At 36.3% G+C, this 22,152-nt stretch overlaps 1 protein-coding gene across 4 annotated transcripts in view; it reads left to right on the top strand.

Annotated features, from left to right (window-relative positions):
* Window positions 1-22,152, top strand: part of FSTL5 (follistatin like 5) — a 930,680-nt gene that overhangs the window by 47,091 nt on the left and 861,437 nt on the right. For all 4 annotated transcript variants that reach the window (XM_027567276.1, XM_027567275.1, XM_027567274.1 and 1 more), the window contains exon 2: window positions 10,275-10,416. In XM_027567276.1, the coding sequence (XP_027423077.1) occupies window positions 10,291-10,416 (126 nt within the window). In that variant the 5' untranslated portion in view covers window positions 10,275-10,290. The remainder of the gene's footprint in view (window positions 1-10,274; window positions 10,417-22,152) is intronic.

Here is a 22,152-nt window from a genome sequence, read left to right as displayed (position 1 = left end):
CCGACTCTTAGCGACCCCATGGACTGCAGCCTACCAGGTTCCTCTGTCCATGGATTTTCCAGGCAAGAGTACTGGAGTTGGGTGCCATTGCCTTCTCCTTTTATACACAGAGGTGTGTATATGTCAATCCTAATCTCCCAATTCATCCCACTCCCTTCCCCCTTGGTCTCCATACTTTTGCTCTCTACCTCTGTGTTTCTATTTCATCTTTGCAATTAGATTCATCTATACCATTTTTCTAGATTCCACATATATCATTAATGATTTATATAATAGAACTGTTGGTCAAATTTGATGAGTCATTCTTAAACACTATCTTGAGAAATTTCTTTTTATTTATGTATTCATTCAATATAAGCAATGATAACTATCAGAATATATTTTTGGATAGTTATAAATATATAATAGGTATCATCCCAATGTGTCTAGCTGGATATACATGATCTGATTTTCCTTTGCTGCTCTCCTCTGTGTTTATTCAATTCTTATCTATTTTCTAGTTGGTTTTGCTTTGTGTTCAAATGATGCTTATTAGAATGAGTATTTGAACACTGTACATAAGCTGGGATCATTGCTCTGATAGAAGAATTCATGGCTGGATGGCGAGAGTCCACTGTACATATAAAAATGAATTCTTTGGGCAATGTTTCCTCCTTAGAGAAATATCAAATTGAAACTCAACCTCAGAGTTCACAGTTGCAGATATCATGGTAAAGTGGATCAGGAACGGAAAACAGTTGCTGCAACAGAAAAGCCCAAGAGGTGTACACATGAGGTATGAGAGAATCTGGCTGATGTTTCCAATTCCAGTTAAGCCACAAAATGAAAAGATTATCTATTATTGAGAAGTGAGGCTTTTTCAGAGGAATTTCCCATTGAAAGCTAAATTCAAAGGTTTTAATATAGGGGAAATAGAAAAGATTTTTATTATAAATGCAACTCAATCTAGATTTATTTCATAATTTATTTTAGCAACTATTGTTGACCACATAAAGAATATTAAGACTCATTTATGTATATCTACTATTTCAAATTAATTGTTGTGTGTGTGTGAAGTTGCTCAGTCATGTCTGACTCTTTGCGACCCCATGGACTATAACCTACCAGGCTCTTCTGTCCATGGGATTTTCCAGGCAAGAGTACTGGAGTGGGATGCCATTTCCTTCTCCAAATTGTTAGTAGATATTATTTAATTGATTAATTAATCAAAATAATTTGTTGAGTTTGTGATGTATGCCGTGTACTGCTCTGATTCATGTGAATGATTATTGAAACCCTGTACTTATGTAGCTGGCAATCTGGTCGTATACAGAGAACACACAAGCAAACCAGTGAAACTACAGGCTGTCACATAATAAGGGCTGTGAGTTCTAGTCCTTCCATTCTAATGGAAATTGCTATCATTTTTCTAAAATTGCCGTTTCACTCTTTCCATTTTTTCCAACTCATCACAGCATTTAACCCTCTATTTCAACTAAAACTTCCTGAAGGCTTAGTCTTTAAATTGTTGTCCTCTCTAACTTCTTCTCATCTCATACCTAAGGCAGAAGATGTACAAATGTTCACAATCCCAAATAGGTATCTCTAGCCTCTACCTCTTTGCTGAGCTCCAGATTCAATATCCCAATATCTATTTAATATTTCTAATAACACTGCAAAAGGAAACTCAAGAAAGGAAATCATATTTTTTTTTCTCTCAATCCTATTCTTCCCTGTATCCTCTCCTGGTTAATAAATCAACTCAGTAGGAATAATTTGGTACAGGTGCTAGATTTTATATGCTCATAAGTTTCTTCTTACATATGGGGTACAAGTGAGACAACTGGCTTTGCTCAGGTTTTCCAGGACCACAAGGTAGTCTAGAAGCTGTTTTCTCCATCTCATTGAATTATAAAATGTCAAAATGTACAGACACTAGTGTCCACGTGGTGTTCACCTCCCTGACACTGAATAAAGACAGGTCTGGGGAAGTTAAGAAACATGTTAAATTGTGACACGATCAGTTCAACGTACTTCCTTCTATATCTGTATAAGGATGTTTATTGTTGTTGTACAGTCGCTCAGTTGAACCCAACCCTTTGTGACCCCAAGGACTGCAGCACACCAGGCTTCCTTGTCCCTCACTGTCGCCCATAGTTTGCTCAAACTCATGTCCCTTGAGTCAGTGATGCCCTCCAGCCATCTCATCCTCTGTCGCCTCCTCCTGCCATCAATCTTTCCCAGCATCAAGGTCTTTTCCAATTAGCTGGTTCTTCTCATCAAGCGGCCAAGGTATTGGAGCCTTAGCTTCAGCATCAGTCTTTCCAATGAGTATTCAGGACTGATTTCCTTTAGGATTGACTGGTTTGATCTCCTTACTGTCCAAGGGACTCTCAAGAGTTTTCTCCAGCATCAAACTTGAAAGCAAAAGGACTCTCAAGAGTCTTCTCCAGCATCACAACTTGAAAGCATCAGTTCCTCTGCACTCAGCCTTCTTTACAGTGCAATTCTCACATTCATACACGACTACTGGAAAAATCATGTTTGACTAGCTGGACCTTTATCAGCAAAGTAGCATCTTTGCCTTTTTAATATGCTGTCTAGGTTTGTCATAGCTTTACTTCCAAGGAGCAACCATCTTTTAATTTCATGGCTGCAGTCACCAACTACAGTGATTTTGGAGCTCAGAAATATAAAATCTGCCATTGTTTCCTTTTTTCCACCATCTATGTGCCATGAAGTGATGGGATTGGATGCCATAATCTTAATTATTTTTTAAGTTTCTATTTTTTAAAACCAAAAACATTTTCTGTTGGGGTAGAGCCACTTAACAATGTTGTGATAGTTTCAGATGAATAGCAAAAGGACTCAGCTATACATACACACGTACCCATTCTCTACGAAACCCCCCTCCCATACAGGTTGGTACATAACATTGAACAGAGTTCCATGTGCTATACTATAGATTTTTGTTGGTTATCCATTTTATACATAGCACTCTGTACATGACCATCCCAAAGTCTTTAACTATCCATTCCCCCCACTGGCAACAATGAGTTCTTTTTCTAAGTATGTGTCTCTCTTTCTGTTTTGTAAGTAAGTTCATTTGTATCCTTTCTTTCTAGATTCCACATGTGAGGGATGATCATGATCTTAGTTTTTTGAATGTTGAGTTTTAAGCCAGCTTTTTCACTCTCCTCTTTTACCCTCATCAAGAGACTCTTTAGTTCCTGTTTGCTTTCTACCATTAGAATGATACCATTTTCATATCTAAGGTTGTTGATATTTCTCCCAAAATTTTGATTCCAGTTTGTGATTCATTCAGCCAGCATTTTGCATGATGAATATTCAGGACTGATTTCCTTTAGGATGGACTGGTTGGATCACCTTGCAGTCCAAGGGACTCTCAAGAGTCTTCTCCAACTCCACAGTTCAAAAGCATCAATTCTTCAGCACTCAGCTTTCTTTATAGTCCAACTCTCATATCCATACATGACTACTGGAAAAACCATAGCTTTGACTAGATAGACTTTGTTGGCAAAATGATGTCTCTGCTTTTTAATATGCTGTCTAGGTTTGTCATAACTTTTCTTCCAGTGAGCAAGTGTCTTTTAATTTCTTTGCTGCAGTAACCATTTGCAGTGATTTTGGAGCCGCCAAAATAAAGTTTCTCACTGTTTCCATAATCCCTATCTATTTGCCATGAAGAGATGGGACTGGATACCATGATCTTAGTTTTCTTAATGTTGAGTTGTTTTTTTTTTTTTTTGCTACAGAACTTTTTATTTTTATTTATTTATTTATTTTTTAAAATAAGATTTTTTTATTAAATGAGATAATCATACAGGATGGGAAACACATGAGAAATAATGTTGAGTTTTAAGCCAGCTTTTTCACTCTCCTCTTTCACTTTCATCAAGAGGCTCTTTAGTTCTTCTTCACTTTCTGCCATAAGGGTGGTGTCATCTGCATACGTGAGGTTATTGATATTTCTCCCGGCAATCTTGATTCCAATGGATGTCAACAATTTTATCTCAGATTCCTCTGCATTTTGTAAATCCAGCTTGTAAATCCAGAGCTGAGGGAAACAGAGACTCTTGGAAGGCACAAACAAAATCTTGTACACACCGGGATCCAGAGAAAGGGAGCAGTGAGCCCACAAGAGACTGAGCCAAACTTACCTCTGAGTGTTTGAAAATCTCTTGTGGAAAGGTGGGTCAATGGTGACATGCTACAAGGGCAGGAGCACTGACAGCAGCAGTCTTCGGAGGTGAATGTTGGCATATGTCTTTTTGTAGTTCACTTTTAGCCCTACCATAGAGCCTGTAGACTCTAGAACTGGGCTGTCTCAAGCCAAAAAACTAAAAGGGAGGGAGCATAACTCTACTTATTAACAAAAATGGTGGATTAAATATTTGCTGAACATGTCCCTGTGGACCAGAGAAATACCCAGTTTTCCCTATAGCCAGTCCCTCCCATTAGAAAGCTTGCACAAGCCTCTTATTTTCATCCATTAGAGGGCAGACAGAAGAAACAAGAATTACAACCCACAGCCTCCAGAATGAAAACCACAATCACAGAAAGCTAACCAAAATGATCACATGGATCACAGCCTTGTGTAACTCAGTTATGCTATGAGCCATGCCATGTAGGGCCACCTAAGACAGACAGGTCATACTGGAGAGTTCTGACAACAAAACGTGGTTCACTTGAGAAGGGAATGGCAAACCACTTCAGTATTCTTGCATTGAGAACCCCATGATATGATCTTCCAGGATCATATCTTATGTAAAGCCAAAAAGATATGACCCTGGAATATTACCCTCCCCCCAATCCAGGTGGGCACATGTCCAATATGATACTAGAGAAGAGCAGAGAAATACCTCCAGAAAGAACGAAGAGGCTGCTGCTGCTGCTGCTAACACTTCAGTCGTGTCCGACTCTGTGCGACCCCATAGATGGCAGCCCACCAGGCTCCCCCCATGCCTGAGATTCTCCAGGCAAGAACACTGGAGTGGGTTGCCATTTCCTTCTCCAATGCATGAAAGTGAAGAGTGAAAGTGAAGTCGCTCAGTCATGTCCAACTCTTAGCAACCCCATGGACTGCAGCCTACCAGGCTCCTCTGTCCATGGGATTTTCCAGGCAAGAGTACTGGAGTGGGGTGCCATTGCCTTCTCCAAATGAAGAGGCTGGACCAAAGCCTAAATAATACTCAGTTGTGGATGTGACTGGTGGTGAAAGTAAAGTCTGATGCTGTAAATAACAAGGATGATCGCCTTTTTTAAATCAATAACCACAGTAAGAAGTCATGTAAGTCATACACTTAAAGACTGCAGCAGAGAGCAGTCAAATTTATGTGTGACTGGCAGGGATATTTTCATAAAGGGGGTAACTGGAGCTATCTCTTGAAAAACCTATTGTAGATTTCTAAGATGGAATGAGATGCAGTGAGGGTACTCCAGGTAAAATTCTTAGGATACTTGACTGAGCTAAAACATTTGCTAATGGTGGGGATTTGCTTCACTCTGACATTCTTTTCATTCATAGGCTTGCTAGCAAAGTTGTCTCCTCTATCTCAAATGCTGCATTTTGTTCCTAAGGCAATACTTTATCACTTTTATTTTGTCTTCCACGTGATTAGACATTAGATTATAATGTGTAAACAAATCAGAATCCCTCATTTTAAATCTACTGAATAATGTAAATCCTACTCTCTAAATCCTACTGCTGTAATCAGCATGGCCTGTTGTGCCATGTGGTGAAAAAAAAGTTTTATTCAGAGAAAAATGTTATTTTTTTGAAGAAGAGAAAGAAATCTGTGCCCATCCCCCTTGTCTTTTTCAAGTACAACTTTGTTAACTATGATATTATGCAGATACCTTTTAGGTACACATGCATTTTCTCTAACTTAATAGTGAGATTGTTTTCTGATGCTTCCATATAAATGTTGAGGTTACAAGGAAAAGTCATAAGATCATTATCACACCATCTGCTCCAGCTGGTTTATTTTCAACACATGCTTTTCAGTGCTCTTACTGAGCTGTCAACAAACTGCCAATTAATTATGAAAACCTAACAGATTGTCAGAGGTTAGGATACTGAGAAAGTGAGATCATGAGTCAGTATATCATGGGATCAATTATTCCTGATTTACGATTTCAAGAACACCTTCTGTAGACAAGTGAACTTTTAAAAATACAGTAATGACATCTTTGGATCCTGTAGGTGAAGAGAGGTAAGAAGCTGATAATTATTTTCCGAGCATCCAATGAGAAGAGCCATCTTTATGTTTAGGTTGCCATTTGATAACTATAAAATTGAATTCAAGTATTTTTTTTTAGTAATATTTCAATGGAAGAGAATATCATGTGGTGTCATTCACAGAAGAAAAGCACAGAAACTAGTTTTTGTCCTTTGTCTAACATTTAGTTGCTGAGCTCAAATACCTATCTGGAATAGAAATCAGAGTTATCCCCCACAAAAGTTATCTGAATTTTAATATCAGTTCTGTTTTACTCTATCTGTGTATGAGTGCTCAGTTGCTCAGTCATGTCTGACTCTTTGCAACTGCATGGCAATAATATTGGAGTGGGTTTCCATTTCATCCTCCAGGGGACCTTCCTGACCCAGAGATCGAACCTACATCTCCTGTATCACCTGCATTGACAGGAGGATTCTTTACCACTGAACCACCTGGCAAACCTATTCTATCTGTAATACCAAGTAAATCACTGCAGTTATATGATAGCTTTTGCTGAGATAAAGCATTTTTATTTTTGTATAGCATTATTTTTAAGAAATTTTAGACTTGAAAATCGTAAGACTTTCAATGGAAAAAATAATCATGGTTAAGGGTATCAAGGAAGTAGATTTAAACAGTATAAATAGGTTGTATATACTATACTGAAGCTTTACATGCTGACATTTTTCTCAAGTTTTAGTGACATTTCTTAAAGTAAATATTTCTATCCTGTTGCCTTTTGGCTGAAAATATACTTAGCAGCTTGTTGATCTAATTATCAATGTGTATAAGTTTACTCACCCAAGATTGATGAGATTTTTATTCACCCATTAAAATGAATTAATTGTTCATTTGTTTTATATTTTAGAGTAGATGAACTCTTGTGTGTGTGTGTGTGTGTGTGTGCACAAAAAGTAGAGAAAGAGAGGAAGGTTAGGGTTAGAAGAAAAAGGGCAGAGAAAGACAAGCCCTTAAGCGAGCACTTTTAGGAAGTGTATGACCTCACCTTCGCACAGCATCATACTGGTACAGGATTGTTGCCATGCCCCTTCCCTCCCTCCTATACTACAGAAGAAACATAGTATTCAGAGCTCGGGAAAACTACTCCTTCACCCCTTTCCCAAACTGTTTGCTTTATTTTCAAACTATCTTGAATTTAAAATATTCTGTCCAGTTGTCTTATAAAGAAATATTTACCTCTGGGAGAAGGATTAGACTACACATCAAAATGACAGCAAAACGATGGATTGCTCATGAAAATAGTTAGTTTCCACGTTAGCTTTCAGATGTTTCACAGAAGTAGTGAAAATAGGAATTGCATTCAGAATTGTCCGAATGTGGGAAAACATGCTCTTTCTTGTTTCCCTCACATGCAAGATGACATTCATTTATGCATTCATTCATTGCATGTGCAGCAGGTACCAGACAACTTGGAAGACCCAGACGATGTAATGCTGGCGAAAAAGCAAAACACAACAAATTCCAGCAGTCATGATGTTTAAAGGAGATACATATTCTAGTGAGGAAACATATTCTATTGAGGAACAGATACATATTCTAGTGAGGAAAACCAACGTTTTGAAGTAATCAATTTAATTATGTATAATTACAAAGAGAAGCTCTGAAACAAAGAAAAACTGATCTATAAACAGAGTAAATGAGAAATGTAACTCAGTCTTGGCATTATGGGGAAGGATTCAAAGGGATATTTTTGACATGAGATGATCTTTGGGTGATAAATGAGAAAAATGCATTTCATTTGGAGGAAATAGTGTAGAAAATCCTTAGAGTAGTAATGTTCAAAATTTGAACAACTGCACAAAATTAGTCTGGCTGGAGGACAATTATTTAGAGAAGAGGAAGACATGCAGAGCCAAGATGCTGTGGAAACTTGTAAGAACCAGTGATCTAGTTTTTATCTTAAGAATAAATGAATAGAGTATATCTGAAAGTTACTAGCAAATGCACTAACATCATGATGCTTGGATTGACCATAATTGCTCAGGTTGTTGTGTGGAGAAGAGATTTAAAGTGCATTAGTGTAAAAGGTAAGAAAGGAAAGGGTTGGGGCATTTGAAGGGGAAAGTGGTTGTGTCAGGGTTGTTACAATAGATTTGGAAAGAAACTGATGTTTGAAAGGTATACATGAAGCTAGAATTAATGGGACATAGAGATGAGTTTAATATGAAGAATAAGGGAGACAAAGATATCAAAAATGTCTCTTTTGTTTCTGACTTGAATAAAAGGATGAATGAAAAAGTCTCTAAAAGCATGACTTTATGTTATCATATGTATACTATGAGGAGTTGCTTTTGAAACATGTAAGCAGAAGCTGTTACGGAGGTTAATCATAAAAACCTGAAGATTGAATGAGAAGGATTGCATATTAACACAACCATAGACTATTTGAATGTTTGGCTGAGTGAATAGAGTAGGATACATGGCTAATGGGATTAAATAATGTTTAACGGCAAGATAACGGTGTAGGATGAACTTGTAAAAGGACTGAGAAGGTGTTTTTACAAATTCTACAGAAATGGAAGAGACGGATATTGTACACATCAAAGTGACCATTTCAAACAGAATCATGATTGGTCAGAAAATGGATAGATTGAGATACATAGTTCTTTCTAAAAATTCAGAAAATAGATGAGAGAAATTATCTTAAAAATTCATGATTTGAGCATGTTGAAAGATGGAAGAAAATCATTGAGAGATAGAGTTTGAATACACTTAATAACAGAGTTAATAAATTGACTAAGTTTCTCAAGAACTCAGGTGGCCAGATTGGATTAGACAGGAGGAGAAAAAGCTCCTCTTAAGGTCACAATGAGTTGGGAGTATAGCTCAGTCGGTAAAGAATCTGCCTGCAACGCAGGAGACCCAAGTGCAATTCCTGGAACAGGAAGATCCCCTGGAGAAGGAAATGTCAACCCACTCCAGTATTCTTGCCTGGAGAATCTCATGGACAGAGGAGCCTGGCAGGCTACAGTCCATGGGGTCGCAAGAGTCGGACACGACTGAGCGACTTACTTCACTATGGTCACAATAAGGGTTAAGAAGTGTTCTCAAAGTGGTAAAGAGGAATACAGTTGAGTTCAACATATAGATTTGTTTGTTTGGAAGAGGTTTTAGGGAATTTATATGGTTATAAATTTATGCATTTTTGCAATTTCTCTGGTATATTCAAAAACACAGAGTTGTGGAAAGAATCATATGACTTTTAGTTTAAAGCACTTAAGAAAAAGCAGCTTTCTAGGAAATGTCCTTTTGGGTGCTACTGAAAAAATATAAGTCAATATAATCCAATGGCATAATTTCTGTTGTACCTTAGTTTATTAAGAATTTATCATAGTACAGGGATCCCCAAGCCCTAGGCCATAGACTGACACCAGGGCACAGCTTCTTAGGAACTGGACCACATGGCAGGAGGTAAGCAGTTGGTGAGCAAGCAGAGCTGCTCTCCATCACTCCCCATTGCTTGTATATTGCCTGAATGACCCCACCCCACCCCCATGGAAATTCTATTCCAGGAAACTGGTCCCTGATGCCAAAAAGGTTGGGGATTGCTGCTACAGAAGACTATCTCATCAACATTTCACTGATATTTACCAGTAAATTATAATAGCTATAGTTTTATTAAACATTTTTCATCAGACATACTCAAAGAGAACTTTGAGATTTATACATGTGTTGATAAATGTATCTTGTATGGATGATTAGAAAATTAATATGGTTTAATGTTTTCTCTCTTTTGAAAAAAATTTCTTTCAGCTTGTGTTTATTTTACCTCAATATTTTTATTGGCCCCTAAATTTCTACTAATTCAGTGTTATATAAAGCTGTATGTGTGAAAAAAAAAAACAGTATTTCTTATATCAAGAAGAATTATAATCTTTATTTGAAGATGCTTACCTATTATGGATTCAGTTGGCAACTGCTGCTGAGTTTTGATTAATTCCATGGAGAATTATATTTGTTATTGAATATTTTTGATATATTTCTTCAATTTAGAATGTGTTTTCTGATTATTTGCAATGTTAATTTTCACAGGTGAAAAGCAATAAGGATGCTTAAGTGCTGGTCAGCTGTTTTGATTCTTGGATTCATTTTTCTGGAGTCTGAAGGACGGCCAACCAAAGAAGCAGGATATGGCCTTAAATCCTACCAACCTCTAATAAGATTGCGACACAAGGTACCTTACCATTCTGGACTTGCTCATAATGAACTAAACTGTTGGTTCTCTGGTTTACTACTCACCTAAGAGCACTTATTGCAGAATATACTTTCAGAGTATAATTTATATTTATATAAAAAAGCCTTTTAGAAACACAATTTGGGGGATTGCTTTTGACAAAGTATAGAGATGGACTATTTAAAAAAAATGTGTCATTAAAATTTCACATGAAGAAATAGGATAAGCTTATAAAAGTATGTCAAGACCTAATCATCCAGATAATTTCTGTTATTTCCATATTAATTTTAAGTTTATAACTTCAAACTAAACCAAAAGTGTTATGTTCTTGAATTTGCCATTAAGATAAACAAAAAAAGATACCTATACCATCTAGAGACATATAGTTTGGCAAAGTTTTTGTTCTTTTAAAAATCATTAGACATTTTAATTTCACAAAAATCATAATAATTTCAGGTTGTCTAATAGGAAATACTTCATTTATTGATGTTAAATATTTTCAAGAATTAAATAAGTTGACATTAGGATTTTTATAAATTCCATAGATTATATACTTACAATAAATTAAGCTAGTGCTTTTAATAACACATCATAATACTGCAAGTAAAATATTTAAACAATATTTTATTCAATCAAATACAAGTTTTAATACATTTTGATGTTCCTAGAGAGTGGAAAAAAGACAAAAATGCTGAAATTGAAAAGAACATATACATTTTAAGATTTCTTATGCTACTTGTCTTTTAAAAATCACTTGAAATAAACAAACATAACTATTTTGATTTTCTCCTTTATAGTCACTACATGATAGTAACTCTTATATTGCATATATTTTTGCTGAAATTCTTTCATTGACAAAATCACTAACCTTTTCTGGGATTTTTATGTGCCAGACATTAGGTTAAGCTGTTAAATTTATTGTTGTATTTAATCCTCAAACCAAACTTATGAAAGTGTATCTATTTTCATTCTATAGATAAGAAATAAAAAAAAATTCTTAGAATGTTAAGGAATTTTTGGAACACATATCTTTATTAAATGTTTCAACAAGCTAAGGTATAGCATGCAGAATAGATATGACAGGTATAAAAGAGAAAATAAGTAGAATATAAACTATACTTCAAAGTAAAAAAATGTTATAGAAGTTCAGTTGCATGTAAAAGTAAATAAGCTATTAAAATGTTCATTCTAGAAAAGTACAACTAGAGAATTGGCCTTATCCCACTATTTTTCTATTATCATTCATTTCGCCTACTTCATGGACTAACAATAAGTTTTGTCCCAGCTCCAAACTTAGATATAAGAATTCCTTTATGAATGCTCTCAAAACACATTATTAATTCAACATTCTGACTCATACTATTACAGACCCAGTGAATATTTATTCCATACTGTGTGACTGCCCTATGTTATGTGTCTTGAGGTCTAGAACTGTGCCTTTCTAATCTTTTTATTCCTAGTGCCTAGTGGATACTATGTAATTGAATAGATGGCAGAAAAATAGCAGGTAGATGCCTGACTAAAAGTTTTGATTGTTCCTCTGTTAAATATAACATCACAGATTGTTGTGTATAATTTATAAATAATTTTGAATTAAATTTGGACATTTCAGATAAATAACTTACCATGCATTGCTGTATAATTTAAGAAATCTTTAAAGAAATGAAACAACACAATGAGTTAAACCAGTTTTGGAAACACTAATACTCACCCAAAATGATCAAAGTCACCTCCCAATCTTTTCCTTCTCTGTGAATCCTTACCTCTACATAGTTAGAAATAGTACATGACTGCTGGTACTTAGGAGCAGAGAGGCAGAGAACGTTATGACAATACTTAAATTTCAAATGACTTGAGACAGAGGTGACATTAAGCTATAAAAATAATTCTGTGACTCTGTGTGAAAGTGTGTATCTGGTAGGAATTAAGAAGCTCCCTGAGTTCTGTAAGTTCCTGCAAAACCCCGGCAGATACTTTCCCCTCATTATCAATCCCAATCCAACCACTGGGATGTACTTTTCCTTCTCCAAGACCTTGAAGACTAATCTCATTATAGCATTTATTTATTTTTGAATTAGTCACTATTTGAATCCAAAGAATACCTGATTGTCTTTCTCTCACTTCTTTGCACTCCAATTAGGCTCACATGCTGCTTTATTGGAGAGGTTTTCCCAAACCATAACTGAAAATAGAACAAACATAGACATTCCCTTGGTCCCCTGTTAATGTTCACTCTAGAATACCATTATTTGTCAAAATGTGTATTTCACTTATTTATTAGTTTGCTGGATTTTTTTTCCATTATGATGTAAGCTACTATTCATCTTTGGCTTCCCTGGTGACTCAGAGGTAAAGAATCCGCCTGCCTTGTAGATGGGAGTTTGATCCCTGGGTCTGGTAGATCCCCTGGAGAAGGAAATGGCAACCCACTTCAGTATCTCATGGACAGAGGAGCCTGGCGGGCTACAGTCCATGGGGTCCCAAAAGAGTCGGACACAACATAGTGAGTAAACACACACACTATTCATCTTGCTATAGCACAGCACACAGGACGGTAAAAAGAAACAAATATATTTATAGTGAACGATTCCATCACTGACTAGAATAAGGCTTAAATCAAGATGATATATGTGTGTATAATTATATTATAATTAATAATACATTAAAAATAATTTCCTTTTCTATCATTTTTGCTAGAGTAAAATCAACTAGGCTATACTTAATAAAAATTTTTAAAATATATTATTTAATAGCATTGTATAAATTTATTTCCTCACATTTGTTATTTTTAACTTGAATAGTTTTATTTAAATAAAATAGACTATAAACATCTATAAATCTGTAAGATTTAGAGAATGCCTAAGGAGATTTTCTATTTGGATAGGTCTCACTAGCATAAATATTAGTTGTTAACTACAAAACACTAAAATATACAATAAATACACTAGATTTTGAGTTTTGATTAGCCACTTTCCACATTTTCCCCAGAGAGGTGTCAGTTCTTTGAGTCTGAACAAATGTATGTAGAGAACAGAATTTTCTCAAATATTTGTGTGTCAATTGTATAATGAATCCCCTTTTGGGAGCAAAAACTGAAATGTGCGATTTACTTGTCAGATTACACAGTGAAAGTTAAAGTGAAAATGTTAGTCACTGAGTCCTGTCTGACTCTTTGTGACCCCTCGGACTGTAGCCCGCTAGGTTCTTCTGTCCATGAAATTCTCCAGGCAAGAAAATTGGAGTGGATTAACATTTCTTTCTCCAGGGGATCTTCCCAACCAATGGATCAACCCGGGTCTCCTGCGTTTCAGGCAGATTCTTAACTATCTGAGCCACTAGGGAAGACCATAAGTAGCTTAGTGTAGTATAAGTATAACATATATGTACATAGTTGTATCATTTATAACTCTGTATACACACATGTGATTGCAAGTATATATTCTGTGTCTCAAGATAAAAATGAGTAACATAAATCCATCATGTTATTATAGAAATTTTAATTATAGTCCATAATATGTATCTAAGGGGGCTGATGCTGTTTCATCCAATGTGCTTACCCAACAAGCATTTATTGAGCTTGAGGATATGGAATTCATTAGCAATACAAAATTGTAAAACACAATTACAAAATGCAAATCCAAATAGTACCTTTCTTTTAATATTATTTTGAAGTAAATATTGTATATCTATATTGTGCTACATACTTTCATATACATTAATTGTTGCAATTTAATTCCACAATAACCCTTGGATACAGGGAATATTTTTACTGCTTATCCAAATGACATTATTAAAACCTGAGAGGAAAAGTAACTTTCTCAAGGGAAAGAGAGAGGATCAGACAGAAAAATGAGATTAGTAAGAAGCCCATAAAAGCATAGGTAAAACACAGATGGGGAAGAAGGATCAGAAAGAATAAAGATGGTAATGCTAGTAAAGCAAAGTGACACTGGCTTCAAGGAGAAACATCTAATGTCCTTTTGTGTTGTTCCTTCTCCCCTTCCATAAAGCGCAATCACAGTGTTTCTATGTATGTTTTCTTGGCTACACTGAAATGAATGTCTTCTCCTAATAGGATAGCATAAAGTTGGATAAGACTGAAGTGACTTAGCAATACAAATGTTGCTGTAGCTTTAGTTTAGGTAAATCTCCCAATGAAGACTCACTCGGAAGCAATAGTCACCACCCTAACTGCTAGTCTGTCACTGGTTTTGAGCATAGTAGTTACTACAGGGGGCTCCCAGGTGGCTCAGCAATAAAGAATTCACATACCAATGCACAGGCTTGGAAAGATCTCTAAAGCAGGAAAAGGTTCAGTTCAGTCACTCATTCGTGTCCAACTCTTTACAAACCCAGTCTTCCCTGTCCATTACCAACTCCCGGAGCTTACTCAAACTCACATCCATTGAGTTGGTGATGCCATCCAAACATCTCATCCTCCGTTGTCCCCTTCTCCTCTCATCCTCAATATCTTTCCCAGCATCAGGGTCTTTTCAAATGAGTCAGTTCTTCACATCAGGTGACCAAAGTATTGGAGTTTCAGCATCAGCATTATTCCTTCCAATGAATATTCAGGACTAATTTCTTTTATGATGGATTGGTTGGATCTCCTTTCAGTCCAAGGGACTCTAAGAATCTTCTCAAACTCCACAGTTCAAAGGCATCCATTCTCCGGTGCTCAGTTTTCTTTATAGTAAAACTCTTGCATCCATACATGACTACTGGAAAAATTATAACTTTGACTAGATGGAGTTTTGTTGGCAAAGTAATGTCTCTGCTTTTTAATATGCTGTCTAGGTTGGTCATAACTTTTCTTCCAAGGAGCAAGTGCTTTTTAATTTCATGACTGCAGTCACCATCTGCAGCGATTTTGGAGCTCAAAAAAATAGAGTCTGTCACTGTTACCACTGTTTCCCCATCTATTTGCCATGAAGTGATGGGACTGGATGCCAAGATCTTAGTTTTCTGAATGTTGAGTTTTAAGCCAGCTTTTTCACTCTCCTCTTTCACTTTCATCAAGAGGTTCTTTAGTTCTTCGCTTTCTGCCATAAACGTGGTGTCATCTACATATCTGAGGTTATTGATATTTCTTCTGGCAATCCTGATTCCAGTTTGTGCTTCACCCAGGAAATGGTAACCCACTCCATTTTTCTTGCCTAGAAAAATCACATAGACATAGGAGCCTGGTGGGCTACACAGTCCATGGGGGTCTCAGAATCAGACATGATTGTGCATATACTCACACAGGTCACACACAGTAGCTATTGGTTACTATGAGCATTTGTGAGAAAATTCCCTGAAGTTTTCCATACTTTGAGCCATCTCCAGAATTTATGTACTCAGAGCAGGTCACACGGAACTTAGTATCACAGGGCATTTACTGTATACTAGGTACTCTGTTAGCTTTATTCTGTACATTGGTTTAATTATATGAAGATTCCCATGTTGTAAGTGGTTTTATTACTGTTTGATAGAAGAGAAAACTAGGCTTCACAAATGTTTGGTAGTTGTTTAATACAACACACTTAAAATGTTGGGAAGCAGGATTAGGATTTAATATAAAGCCTGTATATTTTAATAACCACTCTACATGAGTACTTTTGTGTTAATTTATCCTGTGTGCCATGTATTTCCTATTCTCCCTGCATTCTGATCACATTAGTCCCTTTGTTCCTAAAGTGACTATGTGTCTAGTTCTGGCTAGTAAGTTGTTAAGAAGTACCATGGAATGCCTCTGGGCTGAACATTTGATCCCAATCGTAAAACCTCCCTGAATTATCTTTTTTCTCCTAGCATGTCAAACAGCATCTGTTCAAGGGAGTGCCTGCTTAATCATGCCAAGTGTCTAAATCAACTAGGATGACTAAAACTCCCTGGCAATTAGTGATTATCTTGAAATGAGAACAGAGGGGAAGGTCTTCTGTTTTAAACCACTGAGATTTGGGAGATGTCTGATATTTTGGAATTATAATGATAATTCTCTCTGTCCTAGAGAACTAGAACGTAAACTCTTATCATCTAACAAAAAATCCTGTACACTTTTTCCTCTACTACCTTGGTTTCTTTTTTCATTTCTATTCCAAGGCTTTTTGTCTCTTTCATTCAATATTTCTTTCTTCTTTCTGTATTCTTCTGGCTCATAATTTCCTATTAAAAGACACTGGCTCCTTGGAAGAAAAGCTATGATCAACCTAGACAACATATTAAAAAGCAGAGACATAACTTTGCCAACAAAGTTCCGTGTAGTCAAAGCTATGGTTTTTCCATTAGTCATGCATGGATGTGAGAGTTGGACTATAAAGAAAGCTGAGCACTGAAGAACTGATGCTTTTGAACTGTGGTGTCAGAGAAGACTCTTGAGAGTCCTTTGGACTGCACAGAAATACAACCAGTCCATCCTAAAGGAAATCATCCTGAATATTCATTGGAAAGACTGATGCTGAAGCTGAAACTCCAATACTTTGGCCACCTGCTGCGAAGAACTGACTCATTTGAAAAGACCTTGATGATGGGAAAGATATTGAGGGAGAGAGGAGAAGGGGATGATGGAGGATGATGTGCTTGGATGGCATCACCGACTCAATGGACATGAGTTTGAATAAACTCCAGGAGTTAGTGATGGACAGGGAGGCCTGATGGGCTTCAGTCCATGGGTTCACAGAGTTGGACATGACTGAGTAACTGAACTGAACTGAACTGATGATTTCCTATCACAATGAAACCTTCTGTTGTAGTTGTGCATGCATGCTCAATCACTCAGCTGTATTGACTCTTTTTGACCCCATGGACTGTAGCCTGTCTGGCTGCTCTGGCCATCTAATTTTCCAGGCACGAATCCTGGACTGGGTTGCCAGTTCCAACTCCGGAGGATCTTTCTGACCCAGGGATTGAACCCTTGAGTCTTGCATCTCCTGCATTGGTAGGTGGATTCTTTCCCACTGTGCCACCTGGGAGGCCTGCCCTGTTGTAGTCACATCCTCTAATATGCACGTACTATTATTTCAGCGTATCGTCATATACCCTATCAGTTCACTGTAACATTCTTCAGATTCAGTATGTTATCTTCCTTCCCTTTTCTTACTTACAGCACTGATCACACTGCTACACTGTTTGCTGATACTGATTATCAAAGCCAGGCTTGAGGGAAGATTGTGAGGACAGTAAGAAGTGCCCTTTGAGTATACCTAGTGGGACCACTGAAAAATCTTAAAATGCTTATAATTTTTGTGGCAAGAGAATGAGATGTCCAGATTTATAGTACAGAGCAAATCAAAATTGCATCATGATTCCTTTACTTACAAAATCAAAATGTTTGTCTATAAAACTAGTTACTAGTGCAAATGGGGGAAAGTGTTTGTATAATTTAATAAGTCCAGAAAGTATTGCTATACATAGCAGTACAATATAATTCAAAGAAGTCATTTACAGGAGGTTATGTTTTACTTTTAGTATTAAAAGACTGATAGATGTGGGTTCGTGAAGAGTGGCAAGAGAGAACTCTAGGGAAGGAGAAAAAAATTAAATAGCACATCAAAACCATGACTGCTGAGAGAATAGAAACCTTCAGGCAAACCCAGAAGCATTATTTCCTGGCTGATGAAAAATTGTGCCATTCCATCTGAAATGTCTGACTGCTTCCAGCATGTTCAAGGGAAGACCCTTTAAAATGTTAATGTATTTTTCAAAGGTCAAAGAGCAATCTGGACCATTATCTAATAGGAAAAATAGTCATGAAGAAGGAAGTGAAGACATTATGGTCATTAATTAAGTAAATATTAAGGAATATATTAATTAATATATCAATATATTTATTACATATATATCTTAATGATTGAATAATGTTAACACATTTCAAATGTATTAAAATGTATTAGTAATACATTTTTAATTCATTGAAGTATAATTGATTTGAAAATTTGTGTTAGTTTCAGATGCACAGCAAAATGATTCAGTTATTCACACATATAGATACATTTTTTAATATTATTTTATCTTATGTTATTGTGAAATATTGAGTATAGCTCCCTGTGCTATATAGTAGGCCCTTGTTTATATATTATATATATATATATTAGTGCATCTATGTTAATTTCAAACTTCTCAATTATCTGTCCTCTCCTTTCCCCATTGGTAACCATAAGTTTGTTTTCTGTGTATGTGTGTCTATTTAATTTTTGCATGTAAGTTTATTTGTATCATTTGTTTTCTATATTCCACATATAAGCAATATCATATGATATTTATTCCTCTTTGTCTGGCTTACTTCACTTATTATGATAATCTCTAGGTCCATCCATGTTACTGCAAATGACATTATTTCATTCTTTTTTTTGGCTGAGTAATGTTCCATTGTGTATATGCACCACATCTTATGTATCCATTCATGTGTCATTATACATTTAAGTTACTTCCATGTCTTGGTTATGTAAATAGTGCTACTTGAACATTGGGGTGTATGCATCTTTTCAAATTATGATTCTCTCTAGATACATGCCCAGGAGTGGGATTGCAGGATCATATGATTTTATTAGTTTTATTAAGGAACTTCCATGCAGTTCTCCATAGTGGCTGTACTAATTTACATTCCCACCAACAGTGTAGGGGTGTTCCTATTTTCTCTGCAACCTCTCTATTGCTTATTATTTGTAGAATTTTGATGATGGCCATTCTGACCAATGTGAAGTGATACCTGATTATAGTTTTGATCTGCATTTCTTGTCTTTTCTCAGAGTTTGAGCAAAAAAATTTTTTTTAATTTAATTTTATTTTTAAACTTTACATAATTGTATTAGTTTTGCCAAATATCAAAATGAATCTGCCACAGGTATACATGTGTTCCCCATCTTGAACCCTCCTCCCTCCTCCCTCCCCATACCATCCCTCTGGGTCATCCCAGTGCACTAGCCCCAAGCATCCAGTATCCTGCATCGAACCTGGACTGGCAACTCGTTTCTTACATGATATTTTACATTTGTATAGAAACACAAAGACCTGGAATAGCCAAAGTAATCTTGAGAGAAATAGAGCAGAGTTGGAGTTGTCATGCTCCCTGACTTTAAGCTATACTGCAAAGCCATAGTAATCATAACAGCATGGCACTGGCACAAAAGCAGAAATATACATCAGTGTAGCAGGACATAATGCTGAGAGAAAAACCCACACACCTATGGTCAATTAATCTACACAAAGGAGGCAAGAATATACAATAGACAAAAGACAGTCCCTGCAACAAGTGGTGCTGAGAAAACTTGGCAGCTCTATGTAAAAGGATGTAGTTAGAACATCTCTAATACCATACACAAAACAATAAATATATTAAAGACCTAGATGTAAGACCAGATACTATAAAACTCAAGGAAACATAGATAGGATGCTCTTTGACATTAATCACAGCAATATTTTTAAGAATTTGTCTCAGAGAGTAATGGCAATAAAAACAAAAATGAACAAATTGGACCTAATTAAACTTAAAAGCTTTTGCATAGCAAAGTAAACAAATAAAACAAAAAGCCTACAGAATGGGAGAAAATATTTGCAAATAATGTGGCTGACAAGTAATTAATCTCCACAGTACAGAAATAGCTCTTACAGATCAATATAAAAAATGAAATAAAAAATGGGCAGAAGATCTAAATAGACGTTTCTCCAAAGAAGATATACAGATGGCCAAAAGGCTCATGAAAAATGCTCAATATTCCTAATTATTAGATAAGTGCAAATCTGATTTTTTTCATCAAAAAGTAATGTTTGAAAAAGAAGAACATTAAATTTTTTTTTCCTGAGAAATGAAATTCTACCCTTAATTGAGCTAGTGCCTGGAGTTCGGTTTCCAGAGAGCCAGTTTATACCAGCACACACCATATGATGTAGAAGATCTGTGAGTTAAGGACACCATATGGACCATAATTCTTCCTATTAATTGCACCAAAGGAAGAAGTTATCTTTAGGATACCAAACAGTCCATAGTCCTTCCCTTTGCTCAAATGGAGATACAAACTCTGTCTTCTAAGGCTTTCCATACACTTGCCGTTTGCTCTTGAAGGGAACATTATCTTTGTGTTACAGAGCTTCTTGCTGTTTAAACATCCTTGAATAGATCACAAGGCAAATGGCAGTCAGTGTCTCAATCCATAAGATTTGCAAAACTATTATGGGTTCTTGGAGGACTGTCTCCCAAAACACACTGGTAGTACCACCAGGGTCAGGAAACCGGAGTCACCATCAAGTATATCTAAGGCCTAAACTGATGTGTGTGTTTCAAAACTGATTTGCAAATCAAGTACATAGTTACAACTTCATTGCACTTTTTGCTAGTTAATTTTGTCCTTTCTAGAACTTTAAGGAAAAAAAATGTTTTGTTGACCTTTGAATGTATTGCTTGCAAGTTTATTCATTTAATCTGGAATATATTTGCTAATCTGGGGAAAATTTGGCATGAGGTGGACTGAATCATTTTGCTAGGCAAAATTAAGTCAATAAAGAAATATATCTGATCTCTAAGATTCTCAAGATAAAAACCTACTAGTCATTTGATATTTTTGAGAAGGAATTATCAAAGCAGTACTATCATTACAGATGTGTAGGATGCATAAAGTATGTTCCTTAACACTTCGATGACCCTACCTTAAGATACTTTTTGTAAAGCTTTAAAAGTAGTTGTTATAAGCTTGAAAAAATAGAGCTGTTTTCATTTTAAGATTTTAAGTTTTGAAATGTTAAAAATGGGGAACATTAGCCTTCTACTTACATATATTCCACAATATGTAACAAACTAGTCAAAGTCAAATTCATATAGTATATAAAACCAAGCTTGTCCATATTCCAGAAAACTCCATTTAGGCACTAGTCTTGAGCACTTAAGATTTTTTTTTTTACCACCATAGAATGAAATTTCAAGTCACCTGAGCTACAGTGCTTTCTCTTATCCAACACATATAATATAGATTTAGATATAGATAATCAGATCAGATCAGTCACTCAATCGTGATCCACTCTTTGCGACCCCATGAATTGCAGCACGCCAGGCCTCCCTGTCCATCACCAACTCCCGGAGTTCACTCAGACTCACGTCCATCGAGTCAGTGATGCCATCCAGCCATCTCATCCTCTGTCGTCCCCTTCTCCTCCTGCCCTCAATCCCTCCCAGCATCAGAGTTTTTCCAATGAGTCAACTCTTCGCATGAGGTGGCCAAAGTACTGGAGTTTCAGCTTTATCATCATTCCTTCCAAAGAAATCCCAGGGCTGATCTCCTTCAGAATGGATTGGTTGGATCTCCTTGCAGTCCAAGGGACTCTCAAGAGTCTTCTCCAACACCACAGTTCAAAAGCATCAATTCTTCGGCGCTCAGCCTTCTTCACAGTCCAACTCTCACATCCATACATGACCACAGGAAAAACCATAGCCTTGACTAGACGGACCTTTGTTGGCAAAGTAATGTCTCTGCTTTTGAATATGCTATCTAGGTTGGTCATAACTTTCCTTCCAAGGAGTAAGCGTCTTTTAATTTCATGGCTGCAGTCACCATCTGTAGTGATTTTGGAGCCCAGAAAAATAAAGTCTGACACTGTTTCCCCATCTATTTCTCAAGAAGTGGTAGGACCGGATGCCATGATCATCGTTTTCTGAATGTTGAGCTTTAAGCCAACTTTTCACTCTCCACTTTCATTTTCATCAAGAGGCTTTTTAGTTCCTCTTCACTTTCTGCCATAAGGGTGGTGTCATCTGCATATCTGAAG

This window comes from Bos indicus x Bos taurus, chromosome 17 (assembly GCF_003369695.1).
Source record: "Bos indicus x Bos taurus breed Angus x Brahman F1 hybrid chromosome 17, Bos_hybrid_MaternalHap_v2.0, whole genome shotgun sequence".
In the NCBI taxonomy this organism is placed as follows: domain Eukaryota; kingdom Metazoa; phylum Chordata; class Mammalia; order Artiodactyla; family Bovidae; genus Bos; species Bos indicus x Bos taurus.
The sequence above is the reverse complement of the archived record's forward strand: the minus strand, read 5'-3'. Positions and strand labels throughout refer to the sequence as shown.